Source organism: Tinamus guttatus, unplaced genomic scaffold, assembly GCF_059628265.1.
Source record: "Tinamus guttatus ecotype Peru unplaced genomic scaffold, ASM5962826v1 Tinamus_guttatus_pri_ptg000153l, whole genome shotgun sequence".
Classification (NCBI taxonomy): Eukaryota; Metazoa; Chordata; class Aves; order Tinamiformes; family Tinamidae; genus Tinamus; species Tinamus guttatus.
The window spans coordinates 1,050,507-1,072,549 of NW_028288687.1; the positions used below are offsets into that span (position 1 = coordinate 1,050,507).

At 48.2% G+C, this 22,043-nt stretch overlaps 1 protein-coding gene across 1 annotated transcript; it reads left to right on the top strand.

Moving 5' to 3' along the window:
- The first annotated feature begins 8,896 nt into the window (after positions 1-8,896).
- Positions 8,897-22,005, top strand: KANK4 (KN motif and ankyrin repeat domains 4). The gene is made up of 9 exons (XM_088522406.1): positions 8,897-8,979; positions 10,384-12,375; positions 13,350-13,461; positions 14,781-15,011; positions 15,618-15,705; positions 16,322-16,541; positions 17,838-17,980; positions 19,013-19,213; positions 21,852-22,005. Exons 1-9 carry the CDS (start codon positions 8,964-8,966, stop codon positions 21,951-21,953), a joined length of 3,105 nt encoding a protein of 1,034 aa, XP_088378532.1. The 5' UTR covers positions 8,897-8,963; the 3' UTR covers positions 21,954-22,005.
- Positions 22,006-22,043: the final 38 nt, after the last annotated feature.

Here is a 22,043-nt window from a genome sequence, read left to right on the forward strand (position 1 = left end):
AGGGACTGGATAAGATTGAGCATTATAAATGAGGCACTGAGGATTTTTGTTTGCCTGCTGATTTTTGATTAATGATTTAAAGCGCTTTCCATGGTCTCCTGGCTCCAGGAAATGCAACTTTAAGGAAAACACCACAGTTCTCAGGGCGCCTGATAAAACCATGAGGGTTAACCACTTTTTAAGCTGGTAAAAAAAAGCTGGTAAACCAGCTTTTATATGACCACGACTGGAGTGAATCAGAGGGCAGCTGGAAAGGGGGTTATCAGATGAGTGAGTGAACACATTTGATTCCCCCTCCCAGTGGGCCGGATACACGATACCTCCATGCCTCGTCTCCACATGTGTATCTCTAATGGAAACACTGTCAGGAAGTTAACTCTATCTAATAGCACTAAGCAGTTTTAGCAAAATTGGTATCTCCCTAACTTTATTAGTGCTGTTTGAAAAGATGTCTGAAATCCATCCCTCGGGCGGCTGCTCCTCTAAGCGAGGTTACCCGCCAGACTATATGTTTTAGTGCTGGGACACCTAAAACTCTCCTCTCTGCACCTTGTTGCTCTTGGTTGAACCTTTAAACTTCATCCCTTCCTCCGCTTTGCCCACTCAAGTATAAATTCTCCAGCCTTTCCTCCAGTGAAGGATGTTTTCATGTGACGAGCACACCCTGGCAGTGACTTATTGCAACCTCATCCCTCCACACCTGCCTCCGCTGCTATTTTTCCTGCAGTTTTGCTGATTGCTGATCCCGGGGTGGGAGCACAGCAGATCTCCTCCCTGCTGCCGGCGAGCTCCAGCCCAAACTTGGGAGCAATCGCAGAGCAGACCGCTTCCAGATTGAAGCGACCCGCTGGAATTTCCCTGCACAGCCCCAGGCAGGCGGCGACTACGCGAAGCGCCAGGGATGCAGCGTGTCCTCACGCGGGATGGCTCCGCTAGGCGCGTGTCGGCACGAGCCATGTGCCTGCACCGTCCCCTGTGCAGAGGGTGAATTTTCAGCAAGCATCTGGATTCTGCGTTGTTTTAGATTCACAGTGGTTTTGAGATTTGTGTCCTTTTTGGTCATACCTTTTTGTCTTTCCCCAGCAGCACTTCTCTCCAGTCTCCTGAATACCTCGGCTGCTTCTCTGGGAAACTCTAGTCACCCATTTTTCCTGAGAGTAAATTCCTGCTTCCTGCTCACTGCACGTTTAGTTTTCCTCAGCTTACATTTTCCCAGTTGACTCTCATTTTACTATTCTTTACCTTATGTTTCTAATCTTCCAGCGTGCTTGACCAGGACTGAAGTCACTTTGCACCGACTTCGTTGGCTACGGCTCATATTCCATCAGGAAGTCTGCTTCCTGATGTTTGCAATTACACTCCCAATTCAGTATTATCTGCAAGTTTCATTAATGGGCAAATAATGCCCCGCATCAGCCTCGCTGCCCTCGTGCATCCCTTGGGACGGCTCCAGCAGGAGCTGCGGGGCCGGCATGGGCAGCTCTGCAGCGCGACCGCACGTCCTGCTTGGAAGCAAGGGAGGGGAATGGCCCCAGGATTTATCACGCAGCCGTGCAGGCCTGCGCCAGCTCTCTCCCCGGGCACTTAAATGTCTCTGCACGTCTCTTTTTGCAGTGTATCATAATCCCGAGGCTCTGCAATAACCCTGTCTTCCCAAATGCATGCAGCGTTGTTAGGCATCCTTGTTCCTTACTGACCCCCCTCCTCGTTTTCACCTTGTCACTGGTGAGGTGATTTGTGGGGAGTCTGAGACGTGGGGAGAACAGACAGTCTAGCATCTAAAACACCTGCAGCCAGCGCCATCCACCACGGCCTGTCCTCCAGCGAGGCGACTAACGCTGCATCCCCGGGTCTGCTCCTGGTCTCTTCCAAAATATGCAGTAAGGTAACACTGTGCATAAGCTCCATGCGACTGTTCTCCATGCAAAGCACAGAGAACAGTGTCGCGGCTAAAGCTGGGTATCCTCTTACAAGGGAAAGAGAAGAAACTTTGCAAGGTTAGCACCGCTCGGACAGGATATTAAGGCACTTAAAGGCAGCAGGCAGTCCTCCAAGAAGGCCACTGCTTTGCCCCTCTGCCTGCTCAGTCCAGACCTTCACTGGGCTCCTCTGCCCTGCCGGCTCCTCTTTCCTCAGCTTGCTTCTCTGTTTCGTTCTCTTCAAAGCTCCCACCTTTGATGCGTGCGCATTGCAGTGGATCCATGACATCTGTGCACATGAGCGATGTGGTTCTTGACTGCCACCCTTCCCACCACGCTGCAGGAACCAGACCCAAGGAGCAGAGCAGGAGCGTGTGGCCATACACACAAGCTTAAGTCATTGCTGGTCTCTTGCCGCGTTCTGTCAGCAGCAACCTGCCCTTGGGGCTGCCCTCACCCGGCTCCATCTGCAGCTCCTTCCCGCTCCTTTCCGCACCCGTTTGAGTGTGTCAGAGAGCACAGACCTGTCCCACTCTCTGGCTGGCCGCCTTCCCGGTCACCCTCCCACCTTCCCGGCAGATCCAGGCTAATGCAGCACGAGTGAGGTCATGTGCCCGGCCCAACCAGCCCAGATCCGTGTTCCCAGGTGCTCTCGTGGGGTGCCCATGTGGTGCTAACGCCTGGCACCCCGCTGCAAGCTGCCGTGCGCGTTGCTGCCGCGCTCCCACGTTAGCGAGGGGGCCTCAGCTCTGCTACAGGAAACCCTGTTTTCTCTCACTTTTTAAAACCTTTCAAATAATGACAGCTTCTCTCAGGGCAAACCATAAAGGCCTTGCCAGTTCATAAACCCTGCCTCCTCTCTATCCCAAATACATGGATGGCTTTAGGCCTCTTTATTTATTTATTTGTTTAAGCCCACAGAGTTTTCAAACTTCTTTTTTTCTGCCCAGAAGGAAATGCCTTTCCTGGCCTACGCCAAAGAGCAGACGCTCAGAGCCCGTCGCCGTGTAGCAGCGTTCCCACCCGTGCTGCTGGTGTCCCCAGCAGATTGGAAATGCATTATTTTTCTTCCTTTGCAGTCAAACAGAATTGAAAAAATCTGTATAACAAATATTCCCCGAGAGGCTATATTTATTCTCGGTATGTCCACTTGCAATAATAGCTCTGCTGGTTATTGTGTAATCAAGCAGACCGCCTGGATGGAGCAGGTTTTTGGCGTAACCCTTCGAATACCAGCACTTAGATCCCCCCGGATGTCGGGATGAAGTGCAGCTCCGGGTGTCAATCCAGGTGCACGGAGCAAGGGGAGCAGAGGGCTGCGACGGATCCACGGCGGGAGAGGAACCCGGGCAGCGCTGCCGATCGGCACAGGGAACATTCCGGAGCCAAGGAGACTTGCCCAGGGTGTGTTGAGTATTTCCTGGCCACTCCTTTGTTCTTCTGCACTTCAGGCCTTGCCTTTTGGAGAGGCTTTGGCAAGCTCCGGAGCAGCTTCCCGCTCCTGGTGCCCCTTGGTGCACACCCATTACGGCGCCTCGCTGCTTGGCACTGGTTTGAAGGTGATCTGAGGCTTTTGCTCCTGCCCTTGCTTTTCTTCCTGAGCCTTGCCAGGCCCAGAGCATGGAGCGAGGAGAGGCCATGGGGTTGTGCTGCACCCGGTGAGTGCTGTGGGCTCCAACACGTTTGCCCAGGTGACATCCTTCTCCCATGTCTTTTGCGGTTGGAAACCAACAGGTTGTGGCTCTATGAGGCACCATCCCCTACCTGATGAATTTACATTTTTGGACAGCGATTCCTCCTGGAAATCTGGTTTGGACACATGCAGAAGACCATGAGAACTGTATCAGGAAATGCAAAAAATAACAAGTTTTTTGAGCTTTCTTTAAAATATCTGCTGTATCTTAATGTATGTTTTCCCGCCATGCTACTTTGCACAGAGAACATAAGCAATAGAATAATATGACAAAACATGTTTGGATAAGCATTAAAGAAGCCAACATATTCTTAAGTTCACCCTTTTTCACCCTGGTTTTGAACCCCAATCGTATTAAGTGGTTGTTGAAGTGAGAAGCTGTCTACAAAATAACGGCACTGTGTGGTGTATGTGATTTTATAGCAACATGGGAAGAGATGGAATTTTAAAAGGCTTCTGAAATGGGCACTTCATTTTTCATTAGTTTCGTGGAAAGTTAACACATCCCTGACGTGGAGAGTACTCGCGACTTGGAGCGCCCCGTTTTGCTTCTGTGCAATCCCAGGCTCTTAGTTCCTGCAGGGGCAAAGCTTGCCTGTTTTTCTTGAAACTGCATCTTCTAAAATTACATTTTGAGCCTAAAAGAATGCAAGCGGCGCCACTTTGCAGACCAAAAGTAATGTCAAAGAAAGAGCCGTGTTTTTTCCCCACTGACATTGGGAGCGTTTGGGTTGTGCTGCTTGGGAAGGGCAAGGGGTCGGCAGCGGCGCCAGCGGCTGCTCCCGCACCAGCTCCTGCAGGGCTGAGCCGGGTGGGCATCCAGCCCTGCGAGAAGGGGGTTTAAACAGAATCAGTTGTTAATACTGAGACATTCTGTGTCTTCTAGTAAAGGTGCTGCCTTTTAATTGTGGCAGCTGCCTTAATTTTCTTGGGAGAAGCGCTAAAGAGGCTCAGTAATATATTCAGCCCGGCTACCATGCGGCACGCGAGCAACTGCGGCTCAGTGGGAAGATCTGCAACGTCAGGTATAATAAGAAATGTATCGTTAATAATTGACCATCTTTTAAATAATCTTTCCTGATAAGGAAGACAGTCCAGTGATAGCCCAAGCGGGATTTAGCATTCGGTGTTTTATGAAAAAGCTAAATATGCCCCTGTAAAAAGTAACTGATTTTACAGAGCAGGTTTTAACCGTCTTCAAAAAGGTCGTTGGAGATTTATGTGCTTGGTTCATTAGGAAATTAATCCATCTTTTGTTCTTCTTGTTTCAAACTTGTGTTTGCTTTTCAAGCAAGGTCACTGATCAGCTGACCAACTTTCTAACAACTGGAAAACGCATGTTTGCTGCTCCGAACACTTAACTATTGGCTCTCAGCACCGGGAAAGATACCTCTGAGGGAGGAAAGCGCTTCTGCTCGCTGGTGTTTTTGTAGCTGGGAGAATGAGAAGGTAACACGATAACACGCTTTTCTAATGAGAGTTTTCCTTTCATAATGAAGTGCTAAATTGAACTGCTGCAGTGCAGGAGAAAATGACAGTCACGGCTAAAAAAACGTGTTGTGTTAGAGCTAATGAGAGCGGGTTAGCGTGCTACTCGGTCAGCAGGGATGAATTATCTTCTTATATTTATAGGCATGGGGTTAAATGTTTCTAATTTAATATTACTAGCAAAATCCACTCAGAGAATGACTTTCACGCATGTATCTGTCGTTGTGGTGCAGTTAATTTGTTCTCTAAATCTTGTGGGGTAAAATGCTGCTTTCATTTCTGCTGACTTGGGCAACTGGGGAGGAGAGGAGGGGGGTAGGTGCTTATAATGTCCTGGCAAGTGATAAGAGAGTAAAGGAAGGGTTAAATAAAGAAATAGTCTTTGAGACATGACTATTTAAAAAGACAGTACATTATCACTGCAAATGGGTTGCCCAAGGGGATGGAATGACTCCGGTCTGTACTATTGCCTCCTCAAATATTTGGCTTCTCCATTTGCGTTTCTCTACGTATTTATGCTTGCCTTGTGGAAAGCAGTGTAATATAAACACAGATCAATCCTCCCCACAACCGTTGCGTGCAGTAAAACTAGAAATCAAAGGTGCTGTGGATGCGGAGATGTCTGCCTGGGGTTTAAAGTAGTGATTTTCAGTATTATGTAATGTAGGGACAGTCTACCCACATAAAAACCTGAGCCAGGGTCAGCTGGGAAGGGTGAGCAGAGCGTCCTTCCTCCTGGTGAATATTCTGGGACCGCTATGACAGCAGGACTCAGGGTATTTTTGCAGAACTGCCATCGTACGTTTGTGTGATTTCTCTAAATGCTATGGGGATACAGCAATGGGTTCCTTCCATATGTGAAAAGGGCAGGCAGGATGAGCTGCAGCAGACGTAGTGCCAAAGCCAGGTTCCATTTTAGGGCAGAAAGGTGCATTTTGGGCTGCTGTGAGTGCTCCACGTCACAGAGGCCAGGACAGGCTGTTAGGGAGCCAGCTGGAGCACCATGTCCCAGGGCACGAGAGCCAGCCCAGGGCAACTTGAGATGCTTTTATGGTTGGAGGTAGGTGGCTTCAGCTACTGTAGCCCTTCTGCGGAAGGCAAATCCCCATTGTGCCTCGTGGTCACCTTTGACAGGGTTCCAAAGCCACCAAATCTGTGCTGGAGCGTCCTAATCTCCCTGTCCCCAGCAAGGGGCACCCTCTTCTCCTCAGGCTGCCTGAAAGGTTTGCACCAAACGTGGAGGGATTTTCACCCGCAGCCTGAACGGGCTCTTGGGTGGAAGATTATCCTTCTAGAGGCAGAGTTCCTTCCTTAATAGAAATTAAACCCCTTTTCACTTCCTTTGCACTGAGGTGGCTGCAGGAGGCAGCTGGGTCTTCAGGACGTTTATTCGGATGGATGCCTTCGTTTCGCTCTCATTTTTATTATGGACAGTCATTGGAGAGCACCAGTTGGGGGACAAGGACCTGTGGTTTTGGCTCCAAGCCATCAGAGCTGTGTCTAAATAGCACCAGGGGAAATGCAGGAGCATCAACAAGCTGGTAGGGTACATTCAGCATCCTTTTACGAGGTGATTCTGAAAGAGATTGGTCAAAAGAGAAAAGTAATAGTATCAATTTGGATTGCAGGGTTGGGACGGAGCCAACTCATGAATGAACCAATTAGATATAATTATGTAGATATTAAAAAGCATCGTATTGACTGGCTTTTTTTTTTTTTTTAATAAATGACCTAGAAGACTGAAATGTAACTGGTCGTACTGTAGCTGGGATTCATAATTGCTCCATAATTGACTGTAATCGGAAAATTAAAAAAAAACATTTGAGCAAAAGAGGTTAGTGTTCATTTTGGCACACACTATTTATTGGCAGGAAGAGACAGAAGAAATTGCCTTTTATAGAAGAAATGCAGTTAATTTGGGAACACATCAAGAGTCTGTTGTTCAAAATGGCTCAGAAACAGGCTTTTGTGAGCTGAGTCTGGGGTGTTCGCACAGCGGATAAGCAAATTACTCATTGGGCAGGTGTCAGGCTCTGTGTCTGGCTGCACAAGCAGCAGCGAAGTGCCTGCCATGGAAACATTTTTAATACTCTGCTTTGATTAGAGCCCTTCCAAACATGCCATCATGGCTATATACAGATTTACCTTAACAACTAAACTGCAACTGTGTTTTTTTAAAGGATTTTGATCTTTCGGTATATCTGCGCACAAGTAGAAAGTTGCAAAAATAATTACATAAGAAAAGGGGAATTTAGCAGAATAGGAAGGACAGACTAGACAGAGCTTCTCTTGAGAGCCAGGACTCTAGGGAGATTTCTGCTGGCAGACACAGCAAAAAAGGAAAAAAAAGCTCAAGGAGATGGCTAGTGCTAGGTAGGTGCCATAACAGGCAAAGTGAGGGGTAGAAGTTGGCTGGATCCCACTCACATGGAGCAGTGAAAGCACGGTGAAATGCTCAAGTCCTTATTTAGGCAAAATACTAACAGCAGAAAATGAATTCAGACTGATGTTTTGATCAAAGATATGGATGTGAACTAGATTCTGAAAGAAAGGGTCGCTGCTGCGTTCCCTGCTGGCCAGGAGCCATCCCTCCAAGCTGCCTCGTCCTTCCTCTGCAAATCTGATGTAGTTTAGGGACCCACTACAGCTCACTTGGAGAAGTGGCGGTGGATTTCTAACCTGCTGTGAGTCTGTCTTTGGCCCTCTGACCAGGAACCAGATTAGATACTTGAAGAAAACCCCTAAACAATCAACCTACCCTCCAAGAAATCCTTGCTTTTTTTCCCAGACCAGAAACAAAAATACAGACAGACCTTCTCACTTGGAGCATTGATGATCTCCTCATGCAAGTTAGGACACCTCCTAGAGCAATATGCATCTGCCTTGGCCTCCTCATCCCTAGCCTGCTCCTTCTGGCTTCTCTGTAGCAGAGTCACAGAATGCTTAAGGTTGGAAGGGACCTCTAGAGATCATCTAGTCCAAACCCCCTGCTCCAGCAGGGGCACCTAGAGCACGTGGCATGTGGAAGAAGGAAGTGCTGCCACGTAACAGTGTGGAAGAAGGCCTCGTTCCTGGCCTTAAACTCTGAAACTCTTGCAGTGCAGGAGGTTCTTACCATGTCCCCATGATGGAAGGAGAGATGAGGGCAATACAGACCAGGCTGGACATGAAGCTTGTGAATAGGCTGCAGTACATCTTCGCTGGCAGATCTTTCCAACAGGAATGGCTTCCACAGGAGTAATATGTGTTAGTGGACTTGTGTTTGGTGAAGGCTCCCTGTAACAGTACAGACATGCTCTGGAATCCTGGGTTGCATTTGAACACAGTTCAGTGTGGGCTCTGAATCTTTGGATGTTAAGGCATTAATGCAGTCACTTCTGCGCAGTTTTGATCCCTGGGGGTTTTCACCAGGAGATGACATATTAAGCAGGATGCAAGTTGCAGATGATATCCAGCTTGCAGTAATCAATGAAATGTTCCTATGCCAGGGACTGTAGACCTAACAAACTATCCTTTCTCTTTTTTGTGTCCAGCTGTAACATAGTTGTTTTGTAGTGCAGGGGGTGTTTTGTAAGAAAGAAACACAGTGGATGCATCTATGAAGCAAGACTTGTTACCACTACAAAAGGAACTGTTGATCTAAGCATGCATAAAAGTGCTCACCAGACATGGTCAGGCTTCATAATACTTGAAATAAAAGAAGTTCTATGAAGCAGTGTAAGGAAGGCCTTAGGGACAGGTAAAATTGGGATGATTGATCTTTTTCATCTAAAAATGTGGATTTGCTTTTTTAAAGGGTGAACTGACTCATCCGTCCCAGCCCGTCGGAGGATGTTTAACTGACAGCCTGATTAGACCACATCATGGAGAAAACAGATGGTATGGAGGTTACTGGATGCTTATTTGCTTGTTTATTGGAAAAAAAAGTAAAAAAAAAAAAAACAAAAAAACCCTGAAGTATTTTCCTCACCCAAAATACTGCAAGTAACCTGTGTTCTTTAGATATGAAGGCCAAGGGATGAAAAATGGAGCTTTTATTTCTTATGCAGCCATTGTACACCACAGTGAAGCATGGTCACAGCTCTTACAAATCAGCACATATTTGCCCTCCCATCCTCTGCTCTTTGCAGGTCCTTCTCAGAATTGTGGGGCTTTGCTTTTGTGCCCTATTACTGTGGGCTGCCTTTTCCCTTTATCATCGCTCTGATTTTCACATGCTATTTTCCATCAGAAAGGCAGCTACATTTCAGTAGTGCTTTTGTGATGAAAGGGTCTAAAATCGGTGCCAAATTCTCCTAGTCCCTGCACAGCTGCTGCACAAAGATGGAGACAAAGGAAACAGTGATGAAACGTGTTTTATCTTGGCTGGGCTACTCCTCCCCTTGTTTATAGATCGTGGCTTGTTTCCTCAAAGGTGCGGAGCAGTCAAAATCACTTTCATTTCAGGGACTCGTCACATAAAGAAAGAAAAAGATGAACAACAAGCAGGCTGTTGCTTTTGTTCCCTGAATTTGGATTTGGAGGTTAACTGTTTAGACACTGGAGATTGAAACTGGGGGCCTGGGCATTTTACAGGCTGCAGGGTGCCCAGGTTTGCTTCTGCATGGGCACACCGCAGTGTTGCATTACAGGTGCAGAAGTTTAAATCCCCAGAGGCAGTAATTTATAACCTAGATCTCTGCTTTGGCCTCCCTGCAGCAAGTCCCTTGCAGTTACTTGCTGGTCCCTGCTTACAGTGGGGAAGGAGTGACCACACAGAGAGGTGCCAGACAGAGCCAGTGTGTCTGCATCACACTGATGGCTGCTCCAAACTGCTGACGTGTCTGGTGTCAGCATCTGCCTTCACAAGAGCCGCTCGTATGCGGCACGAGCCTGCGCCGCCGAGGCTCTGCCTGCCCCTTGCATACAGATGAGGGGACAAATTGACTGTTTTGCAGTTAACACATTTCACGGTGCTGTATTTGCCTCCATTAGAAGATATGCTCTGCGAAGCGCATCCAGTGACTGTAGGAAGCACATGGTTTGCACGGATATGAATACATAAGGTAGTGCTGGTTAGCTGGGTCAGGCTCCCATCCTTTTCTGTATTCGTTAGTTGCAGGGAATAACTTGTGAGACAGTATTTGCTGCTGAAGTGATGCATGATTTGCACTGCACTACTTAAGGCTGCTGCAAAGTGCAATTGCCGTTCTCCTTCTGCTCTGAACATGTATTTGAATTTTTTTCTTTTTAATCTACCAACTATCTAAAATTCAATCATTTCCCCCCCTGCATTTATTTCAGCAAACGATCAGCTACCTAAATCCAACGGGGACAAAGACCAGCCCCGAAGCCTGCCCTACTCTGTTGAAACACCCTATGGCTTTCACTTAGACCTGGACTTTCTGAAGTATGTGGATGACATTGAGAAAGGAAATACCATCAGGAGGGTTCACATCCACCGGAAAGCCAAGCAGCCAAAATTCAGCACTCTGCCCCGCAATTTCAGCCTGCCGGAGAGCGGCTCCCGCGCGTACGCCTCTGCTCCCAGCAAAAGCTGGACCGCGACCTACTCGTTTGCACAACGGAAGGCATCGCTGGGGGCAGAAGAAACTGCCCGTCCCCTGGTGCCCAGTGAGCCGCCTCCATCTGCAGCTGCTGTCGAGGAGCCAAGTTTCCGAAGAAAAGCCCTTTTAGGCGAGACACTGAGGCAAGGAGAGCTGGCGCGGCAGCCGGAGGAGGAGGCCGGCCGCCAGGACAGGCCCCAGCTGCTGCGCGCTTCCAGCATGCCGGCCGCGCTCCCGCCGGGCCGCAGCGCCGCCGAGGAGGCGCCCGCTCCGCCCTTGGCATCTCCTCAGCCCGCTGGCGACAAGGGCTGCTCCGAAAGTGCCCTTAGCCCCGCAAAGGAGGCACCGCTTTCACCCCGCGCCGACAGCTCCGCGGCAAATCCACCCCAGGAGACACAACGGGAGCAGCAAGCGGTGGTGCAGAAGAAAGAGCAGCCTGGGCAGCAGCAGGTTAAAGTCGCTGCCGTGTGGGAGCACCAGCCAGGAGAGCCCCCGACGATGCCATCTCCATGGCAAAACCAGCACCCTGCAGCGCAGCAGCTGCAGGTGGTTGTGGAGAGCCGGGGAGAGGAATGTGATGCATCAGGAACACACAGCTGGTCTGAATTAGCCAAGGACAGATCCGCCTCAGCCAGTGCCCTCCAGCTTGTGGATGAAAACAAGAACCATGAGAAAAGAGAATTAGGCATAAGTGAAATCGCACCAGATGCACTGAGAAAAGCTGAAGACAGAAATATTTGGGATAGAGAGAACAAGGAGAATTGGAGCCCTCAGCCCCTGCTTTGCGATACAGGCGGGGCCAGCAGGATCGTAGCACTGAAGCAGCAGATTGCTCTTCTGGAGGAGCAGCTAAGCAGCAAAAAAGAAGAACTCGAACAGATCAGAGTAGTGCTGAAGCAGCAAGATAATGAAATCAAGGAAAAGGAGAAAAGCATTAAGTTACTCGCAAGCTCCAAAGCTCAGCTAGAAGAGAAACTGCGCTGTGAAAATAGAGAAACGAGACCGCTGGCCAAGCAGGGCGGCAGCGCGCTGCAATACTATGATGCTGCGGTGAACACCGAGCTCACGCAGACAAACAGCTCCAAGCAAAGCCACGACAAAGGCATCAATGTAAATATCCCAGTCCCTACACAGTCTGTAGGCTGCAGTGTTCACCGAGCAGACAACATGAACTCACAGGCTAAGGAGTTAAACAGCAAGTCGGCTTGGACTGATCAGGGACTGGCAGTTGGTGGAGAGGGACCTGAGCGTTTTGTCAAAGAGGCACAGACACCAAACCTCACTGAGCTGAAGATTGATGAACATCTCGGTGATGACAATCAAAACAAAAGAAATAACTCTGATACCCAGAGTCTTGCTGCTCATACAATGACCACAGAAAGCTACCAGGGCACAAAAATTGACTCAAACACAGGTGAAAGCCAGCCTGGCTGTGGCGGGGATATAGAGCAAGATGTGATGGAAGAAGAAGGTCACCCTAACCGAGAAGATTTCTCCGCTGTAGACCCCATAGGCCAATACGTCAAAAAAATCCAGGAGCTCCTGCAAGAGCAGTGGATGTGTTTGGAGCATGGCTATCCGGAGTTAGCAAGTGCTATTAAGCAGCCTGCCTCGAAACTTAGCTCCATTCAGAACCAATTAGTTAATTCCTTAAACTCGTTGTTATCTGCCTACTCTACACAAAGGCCAGCAGATAAGGAGAATTCGAACACACAGTATCAACAGTTGGGTAAATAATATTGGCATAGACTTCCACATGTCTGGGTCAAATCTAATTTAATCAAGTGTAGAGCAGGTGTAGTGCAGTGGAACTCGGTGGTTATCTAGTGTCAGTGAGACCAGAAATAGCTCCTGCTAGAAATGTATGTTTGAGAAAAACAAATCTCATTGCATCACAAGCCATGAAATTTTAAAAACAATATACAGATAATCCATGTAGGAGCTGGTAAAGCTGTGGCTCAGTTACATGCAGGGTCAGCTTTCAAAAGACTCAAAACCTTTGGCTATTATTTTGAATAACCCTGATGACCGTTTTCCTTAAATGGATTAGACATCCCAGATGGGGAGGATGCAGAAATCTGCTGCTCCTCTGGTATAAATCAGCATGACATGCATCAAAACTAAAACTATTCAACCTAACTGAGCAGTGAGGCTGTGAAAAGCCCATTCCTAGTCACAACATAGTTCATCTAGCATAATTTTAGGTTATCAAAATCCAAAAGGCAGGGTTTGCTCTTCTCTGTCAGAGGGGCCTTGCAAATAAATATGCAACTGTTACTCAGAATTAATACGTAAAGAGGCCATTCGGACTCTACAGGAGTGGGTCATCCTTATAGTATTGTAGGAGAGGTGCTGGGCAGAAACTTCCATAGTATCAATCCTGAAAAGACAAGAGAGTCCTCGGAAAACATTATTACCAGAGCAGAGCCTATTGATGTTCACAAAACATGCATACAGTTCCCAGCCAATTCCCTTATATCCCCAGGCACTTGAAGATCTTTGAGGTCCTTATTTTAAAGGTGGCAAGTCAGGTTCAGCTGTGTCCAGATGCATTGGTAGTTCTGCAGGTTATAAAAGGAATCTTACAAGGTCAGGTTATTATGCTTACTGTGATGATTTGTCATTTGTTGCTACAGGTTGAGAATAACCATTGATAATTATGTCACATCTGCTTATTTAATCTATTATTTTGTATTTTGCTAGAAATCTCTCCAACCACAAGTCTTAAATCTATCATGAAAAAGAAAGGTTATGGTTTCCATGCAGGAGGCAATGGGACCAAAAAGAATCTTCAGTTTGTTGGGGTAAATGGTGGGTAAGCATCGATTAAGAAGATAAAACTGCCTTTCTAACATGTGAAGTCATCTGTACTGCTAAAATCATTCTCTTCGCTTTTCTTTCCCTCCAAATCTCTCTATTAAAAGGCCATTTGAAATGGAGCCTCTTCTCTCCCTTCTTTAATCCAGTACTGATAACCCTACAGAACAGGCTGGGACGTGGATGTTTTTAGAAGAGCAAGGGACATCCTCAGAGAGTGATTTCTCTGCACACCCATCTCTTGGGGCTTTACCCAAAACCCAGGCGTGTCACTGGGAGGATTCCCATGACCTGTGATGGGTTTTGGATGAGGTCTGGGCAGGCAGGATCTGCACAATCTGCATGGATCTCCCTGCCATGTGAACAGGGAGCGTTGGCCTGCCCACCTGCACGCTGCGGGGACCCAGCAAACGCACAGATCGGTGCCCACCAGGAAGCGAAGCGAGCAGTTTTACGCAAAGCTAAGTGAGCTGAGATCTGTTGAACTAAGAGCTGAGATTTAGCCTTGCTGGGTCCCTGCCAGGGGATTCCTGCTCACATAAATGAGACCCTTCAGCTGACTGCAGCTGTGGCTAGATGAAGTTCTGTAGCAGGTGAAGGAGTGGATGGTTCAGGGGCTGAGAAGAGATGAACTCAGTAGCTGAGGAATTCCTTGGGATGAGACCAATATTTTAGTTTCTGCTCCAATGCAGTCTCCTGTGTATCCTTGGCTTTGATCTCCTTCCCTGACTGTTCGCTAGTGTGGAGAATGGTAGGACAGGTCCAGGTGCGGGGTGGCTCGCCTGTCCCTCTGTGCTGTCATGGTGCCCTTCATTGGGCACACAGTTACATGTGCAAGTTCAAAGGCTGGTTTCTGCTCAGATACTTCTTCCCCTCTTCCCAGCTCTGTGGTTACAGCTGTTCAATATATCAGGGTTTACTCACTTTTGTTGAGTAGAGTTTCTTCTACTAACAGATACTGAAGCTGATGATACAACTTGTAGTGAGTAGAGGAGTCTTGATTGGTTTTGGGATCCTTGAGGATTATAGGTTCTCTCTTCTGCAAGGTGCTACTCTTACTAATGCTTTTAGCAGGGCTACTTGAATGGTGGGTTCAGATCCCATAGGAACTGCGAGTACAGTTGCCTCAGAGGTTTAAAAAAGAAAAAAAAAACTAACCCAAAGTTTGGATGTAGCTCTAACCTTTTTAGCATGAGTATCACTGGGCTTCATCCAAGGCCCATTGGAGCCAATGGGTGTCTTCAATGAGTCTTGGCTCAGGCCCTGTAATTGCAGATGGGGAAAGAGGAGTGAGTAACATTTGGTGTCCTCAATTAGTTATGAAACGACCTCAAGTGAAGACACAAGTCATGAAGACAGCCCAGTGGAAGAGGATTCAGATAATGAGACAGAGAGGAAATCGGATGGATCAGAGCACAGCCAGCCAGAAGCTGCACACGAGAGTGATCCCGTGGCATCAGAGGCCTCCCCGCATGAGGGACACGAGGACGACGGCCTGCAGGAGCCAGTGGCAACAGTGACAACCAGCACACAGCACGGGACTGACAGGTAAGCCCCAAACCACAGTATGAGCAGCGTTCAGCAATAAATATCAGCTAGCAGTAATTCAGGTTTGAATCTTCAATGAACTTGACATCCAATTGTCAGTAAAATTAGTCATTTTTGGAGAGAGGAGAAACCTGGACTTCTGTACACATGGGAAAAGGTTTTGGAGAGCTAAATGTTTTCCAAGTTACTGCAGAATCTAATGGCGAGTGATTCAGGCCCTACGCTTGATTATGGAAAAGGCAAAATGAGTCATTTTAGGGGTGAATTAGCTCATTTCCACCACCACCACGCCCAAAGTAAAGTTGCTAAGGAATTTTCTTTGCAGAGTCAGAAATACTTTTTTTTTTTCAACGATTCTGGTAAAAGCTGAAGTTGATCTTGCAGATCAGAGATTCTGGATTTACTTGCAAACACTTACAGAAGTGCTTAACTTTGTACCTCAAATCTGATTCCAATCAAGGGACAACTTGCATGCATGAAGTTAAGCATTTAAATAAGTGCTTAAATTATTCTGACCTAAACATTTATACTGCACACTACCCTTCTGTTCCAGTGCTACATATTGATTCAGTTTTATGATAGATTTACCAAATATTTTCTTTTCAGATGCAAACCCTCTGAAGATTGCCTTGCTGACTGCCAGCTCCTCAGCAAACACCTCTCACAAACCAGGACCCCAAGCAACGAGCATCTGGTATGGATATATTTCGATCAAATTTCAGATGCTGTTCCCAGTTTCTACTACATTTAATCAGGAAACCTATCCTAGCTGTGCACTGCGGAGCATGTCCTGCCATGCCAGGGACAGCTTTGGAAGGAGAAAGGGGTCGAGGTGACCTCCGAAATGGGGCGGGGGGGGGGGAAGGGGGAGGAGAGCGCTCTCTGCTCACTTATCCAAGTTCCCACAGGAAATTCCTCTCTCTCTCTTCAGTTATGAGAGTAATCACAAAACCCATCCCATGTGCTGGATGCTGGGGGGTTGCCAGGACATAGGATGAAGTGGCAAAGGGCAGAGACCTGGTCAGGATCTGCTGTCCCTGCAGACCAAGTCGCAGCAGATTCCTCTGGGCTTGACCTGGTAGAGCAGCTCATAGGTGAAAATGTTCTTCCTTTTCCATATGGAAAGGAGGAGACAGGAGAATGAATTTAGAAGAAAATTTAGAGATATCTCCCTAAAATGCTGCAGTAGGAGAGAGTAAACTGGAGAGGGTTCCCAGGAGCAGCACTGCCGCGAGACACAGCAGCGTTGCCAGCCGCAGCGGAAGGAGCCAGCGCCGGCTCCTTCCCTGCCCTCACGGCTCCGTTTGCAGGAGCGCATCCCGGGCGCCATCTCCCAGGAGTGGTTCCACGTGTCGAGCCGGAAAGCCTCCAGCGCCGAGGCCGTCGCTGCCTATCTGGAAGCCTTGGGCACGGCCCATCCGCAGCTCCTGGCGGCAGTGGTGAACCTGGCCGACGAGAACGGGAACACCGCGCTCCACTACAGCGTCTCCCACTCCAACTTCCCCGTTGCGAAGCTGCTGCTAGACACAGGTAGGGGCAGCCACCCCGAGGTCTCACCACTGGGCTGCAATGGGAGCCCCACAGAAAAAAAAAACATTTTAACCAGTGAACTTTTAGCTCCTTTTGTAAAGAATGATGCCTTCAGCAGAGATTCTGCTGGGGAGGGGGCGGGAAGGAGAAAGGCAAGCGCTTTCAGAGGGAATAAAGACACTTTGGCCTTTTCTGCTGGCGAGACAATCTGTTAAATGTTAGCAAAATGGCATATTATCATACACATCTATAAACCAATTGTTGTCGAAGGCCTCCAAACAGCCTCGGGACATTGGCAGAAGTTTGTTCTTTTCTTTTGCTAAATGCCCGAAGCAACAAAGTTCAAAGGGCAACACTAAAATTGCGTGTTCTTAGATTAGACACAGCTCATTTCTAATCTGCAGTGCCCAGAACATAAAAGCTCACTTTGAAACACTGGTAGCAATGTATTTCTTGAGAGAATTTGCCAATGTGATGCTTATAATTGAAAATAAGCTCTTCGGTTGAAAAGAAAATAGAGCAGTCTGAGAGAGAACCTTTAGAGCAAAAACTGTAAAGCATTTTACTGTGAAATTTACTGCTGTCATAAACAATTAACTGTGGGTCTATTTGACAGCCCATCCTGAAAAAGGATGGGCCTCTTGCAGAAATTAAGTATGTTAAAAACCAGCCCCACAAATTCTAGTTTATAAAACAAGGTAGGATTTTTTTTTCCCTTTCTATGATGAATCATAGAAAGATATCTGATCAGCAACTTCATTGCTTCATGTTAGGCTGCTATCAATGTGAGTTACAGTGACTTAAGTAGCAAATTCCTCAGTTATGGGCTATCCAAGAGGAACAGGACCAAAATAAATAAGACTCTGAAGCTCTTCAGAGTTGGTATTACTGAAATTGAATTATGAGAGAAATCTAGCAAAACAGCTTTACCCACTCACAGGGCGACTTTCATTTTGTTGCTGCTCCCCAACTTTGGGAGTTAGAATAAATCACAACAGCTTCACAGCTGGCCACATGCCCAAGGCATAAATTACTTTTTTAAGGATAAAATTTGGTTATGGTCAGCAAAGTGAATTGCTAAGCTGACCTCAACAATAATAAGGAAATGTAGCAATGTATAGTATGCAAGGCCCTTTAATTCTATACCTTAACAAATAGGCATTTAATGCTGATGAGAAAGGCACAGCCCTGTGTACCTGGGGAAACTCCTTGGGATGCGGCCACGGAGGGTTCCCCGCAGGACACGTCCCGCTTCTCTCCGTGCCTCTGCACATGGTGGGGGTGTCTCTTCCGCAGGGGTGTGCGACGTGGACCGTCCCAACAAGGCCGGCTACACGGCCCTCATGATCACGCCGCTGGCCTCCGCCGAGAGCCGCCAGGACATGGAGGTGGTGACGAAGCTGCTGCGGGCAGGAGACGTGAACGTCCGAGCGAGCCAGGTAGGGCAGCGCCGTCCAGCCTTCCTCCAGGTACAGCAGCGCACTCCAGCCTTTTCCTGTTTGCCATCCCGATGGGCAAACTCCTGCTGTTCCAACAGCCCACACAGCTGGAATGACAGCTCAAAGGTTTGCTCCTACAAGACAAGTCTGGGGCACGTTTTTGAGGATTTAATTAAATCTGAGGGGATAGCAGAGCTCGGTTCATAAGCAGCTGTGGGTACCGGTTGTACGGCTGTTAATTCAAGCTGTGGCTGAGCATAATGAGAATAATTTCCCTCATAATCATGCCCGCGTGGAGACCTCAAGGGGGATATGATTTGAGTTACTTCTAATATTGAACATACAGCATGAAACTGAGACTCAGTGGGACATGCTGTGCTGGAGTTGCTGGTTCCCAAAGCTATAAAGGTACCTTCAGCTAAATACAGAGTCCACTGTGATTAATTAAATCCTCCAGACTTCCCTGGCCATGACAAGGCTGCTTGTCAGTCCGGGTGAGTGAGACACCATCTCTCAACTGCTAATTAAAGCCTTGCGGGACGTGGAGCAGCCCAGCGTGTGGGGTGGTGCTCACTGCCACTTTCCTGGGATTGCTGCGGGATGAACCCAGCGCCCATGGGACCAGAGGCAGCTGCTGTTGAGACGCTCTCGGCTTTTTTGGCACCTAACAGCACTCTCAGAAGGGAAGCAAGAGCAAAATAAAATAAACAAAAGCAAGGTGAAAATTTTGCTAAAGAGAGGAGCTGTTTAGGGTAGAGTCTTGGGCTTGCAGAACCCTGATGCCCAGCAGTATCAGATTTGATGGGGCACTGTCATTTAAGATGACAGTGTGCTTGCTTATAGAGCTCTTCCAGTGCAACATGCATCTTTGAATGCCTAGAATCTGAAATTAAAGTCCCACCCAGCAGGAATTAGGGTGACCTACTGCTGAACACTAGTGCAGCCATGCCGCGGGAGAGCATTTATTGCCCCAAACCAGCGGGATGTCTCCAGAGGGGTAACTCCTGCCCCGTGTGTCCGTGCTGTTCCCAGGGCGGCCAGACGGCCCTGCTGCTCGGGGTGAGCCACGACCGGGAGGACATGGTGAAAGCCCTGCTGTCCTGCAGGGCCGACGTCAACGTGCCGGACGAGCAGGGCACCACGGCGCTCATGGTGGCCTGCCGGCAAGGCAACGCCGACATCGTGCGGCTCCTCCTGGCCCAGCCCGGCTGTGACGTCGCCCGCACGGATAAGGTGAGGGGAACCCCCTGGGAATAAATACGGGTGAGTCGCAGCAGCGTTGCGTAGGCAGCGCAAGAGCGCCGTCGAGAAACGAGCCCAGCCCAAGGCTCGGGCATTTCAAATACCACCCGACTTGCAGACGTGTCCTGCACTGCAAGGGAGTTTCCTGTTTTGTAAGGGTTGAAACTCCCTGTATCACTTTTGGGGGAGAAAAGACCACACTGGAGCGAACGCCAGGATGCTCAAGAGGCCACCAGTGTCCCCTTTGTAAGCGCAGCCCCACAGGGCAAGAACGACCCAAATTGACTGGAAAGCACCATCGCAGCTAGCCCCGTACTGGGGTGGCAAAGGGCAGAGGCGAGGAGGGAATGGAAGGGAATTCGTATAAAACTAAAAAAAAAAAAAATTAAAGACCTCCTGGACATCTGGAATCAACACTGCTTCAGCTCCAAGAAATTAGAAGCACTTAATTCTACCCTCAGAACTGAAACCCACCCACGAAAGGAGAAAACATAACTCACCCTGCCCTTGACATCTGGTAATGGAGACCCAGACTGCTCCTAGCCTGAGATAACTCAGAGAGGGGAAGAGAAAAATGTTTCTATGCACCTCATCTGCTTAAACTGTAATGCAAACAAGAGTGTTGGGGAAGCGCTTCCATATGGTGCTTAAATCCTATTTCATCTTAATGACCAAAACAGACTAAGTAGCTACATTATTTCCCCATAAATGAAGCATCGCAACTACAAGTGATCCATGTAGCATGCGTCCATGTAGCCTTAGTTTTAAGCATTGCTACAAAGACAGGCAACAGAAACAACCATCAGGAGTTAATGATAATAATGATAATAATGATAATAATAATGATGCACCACAGAGTTTCCTGGGTGTTGTGCCTGTGAATGCCATTTATTAGCCAAGAGTCTGCTGTGCGCTGAGCTGCACAACCAACAAAAAATCATACTTTTGATTATCATATCAATATCTATGATTATTCACAGTACAACGTACAAGCAGAAAAAATACTGTGCAGAAAAGAGCTGGTAATAATGGACAAGCAAGACACAGGGAAGTAGTAAACCTGTCTGGCAACTCTTCCAGCAAAGAGAGAACAACCAAAAAAAAAAAAAGATATTAAGAATGGAGTCAACAAATGTTTGTATTTTCCAGGAAATTTCAAAATAGATATACAACTTGCTGTGGAGAAGAAGGATACTCACAGCTTGGCCGCAGCGAGGGCAAGGCCGAAGGGGCCCTGTGTGGCTGTAGCAAGTTTGGGGATGCATTTCCAACGTGGCCACGTGCCCTGGTCCTCCGAAGGGGGATGGCAGAGTGTGGCTGGGAGCCTCGTCCGGCGACTGGCTCCCTCCAAAATCCCATGTCTGTCACAGGAAGGCTGCCATAGAGCAGCAGGCTTCTTTACGGGAGTGTGGTTTGGAGGTCCCGGTGGGTGAATCCATAACTAACAGCTCATTCCTGCGCAAAAAACCTAACTAACAGCCAGTTCCTGGATGGAGCCATAACTAACAGCTCATTCCTGGAGGGAGGCTGCTCCCGGCAGCCTGTCGGGCTGCGCGCTGGGATGGTGATGTGAGGTGACAGCCACTGAAGCCTGAAGGAAACACGTTTTCCTGGGTAGCAACAACCTGCGGCGCTAATTCAGTTCCCTGGCTGCTGAGGAGCGCAAATTGAGACCAGTGTCTTCCCTCTGGTTAATACAGTTAATATTAGAGAGTAAATTGCTCTCTTGGGGCTAAAGCCGAGCTGCTTTGAATAGGTTGAAGCGGGGGAAGGTGAGCGCTATCTTATCTCCTAACAAGCCCAGGGCCTTCAGGATTCAATTAATAACATGTTACTGAAAAGTAGCACTTTGCTAGTAGGGATGTGCATGACGTGGATTTATTGGCTGGACCGGGAACGGTGCAAGAAGCTGATCTACGTATTCCTCCTGCACAGGCTAATAGCAACAGAGCACGCGGCTGCATTTATATCTGTGCAGCTGTATCCCAGCTAACCTGCAATTCTTCTTCAACCCATGTGGCTTAGCTGAAAAGAGCCATTGCTGATGGCACCAGGAAATGGGTGAGACCCTCCCAAGACGTATTTGCACAGGGCCAGTTAAGCCTCAAAAATCCTGCTGGAAGATTTACTGACCAGTTGCTCATTTTAAAGCATGCTGGAAACCAACTAAATAATAAATAAATGGGTGCAAAGCGACCCCGGATAGCTGTATGCTGGAGCCAAGGGGAAAAATTCTGGTTGTAGCTGTGCAGTACTGAGACAGCCACCCTTAACGTGGCCAAGGAATCTCAGCAGTTTGCTGCAGGGCTGGCTGTATTAAAGGGATTTTGCAACATAAATCAGTTGTGTGTGACCAGGGGGAAACAGCCAAGGTTAGTGCAATCCATGGGGAATTCATAAAAAAGAAGGAATTAGGAAGCCCAAAGTGACTTATATGGTCAGTTTTCTAATGCCGTTTTCTTCTATCTTCTGCAATAGCATTTTGATGGGATGGAATACTGGGTCAGTTCCCTCAGGGGAATGGGGCTCCCACGCAACTGCAGGTTAATGAAATCCAAGCTGTCCAAAAACACAGGATGTGAAAGCTGAAGATTTGCACAGTAAAATCCTCTCCTCTTCCTTCTGGCAGGATGGCAACTCGGCGCTGGAGCTGGCGCAGCGCTCGGACCACTTGGAGATCGCAGCGCTGCTGCGAGCGCACGTGGAGCGGAGCCGGGCTGCCCCCGAGTGAAGGAGCGGGAAGAAGGACTCCCCGTGCAGGGAACGGTGACCAAAAGCTCCTTTTGTCGACAGCCGCAGGCCCTGGTGACGCGGCAGTGAC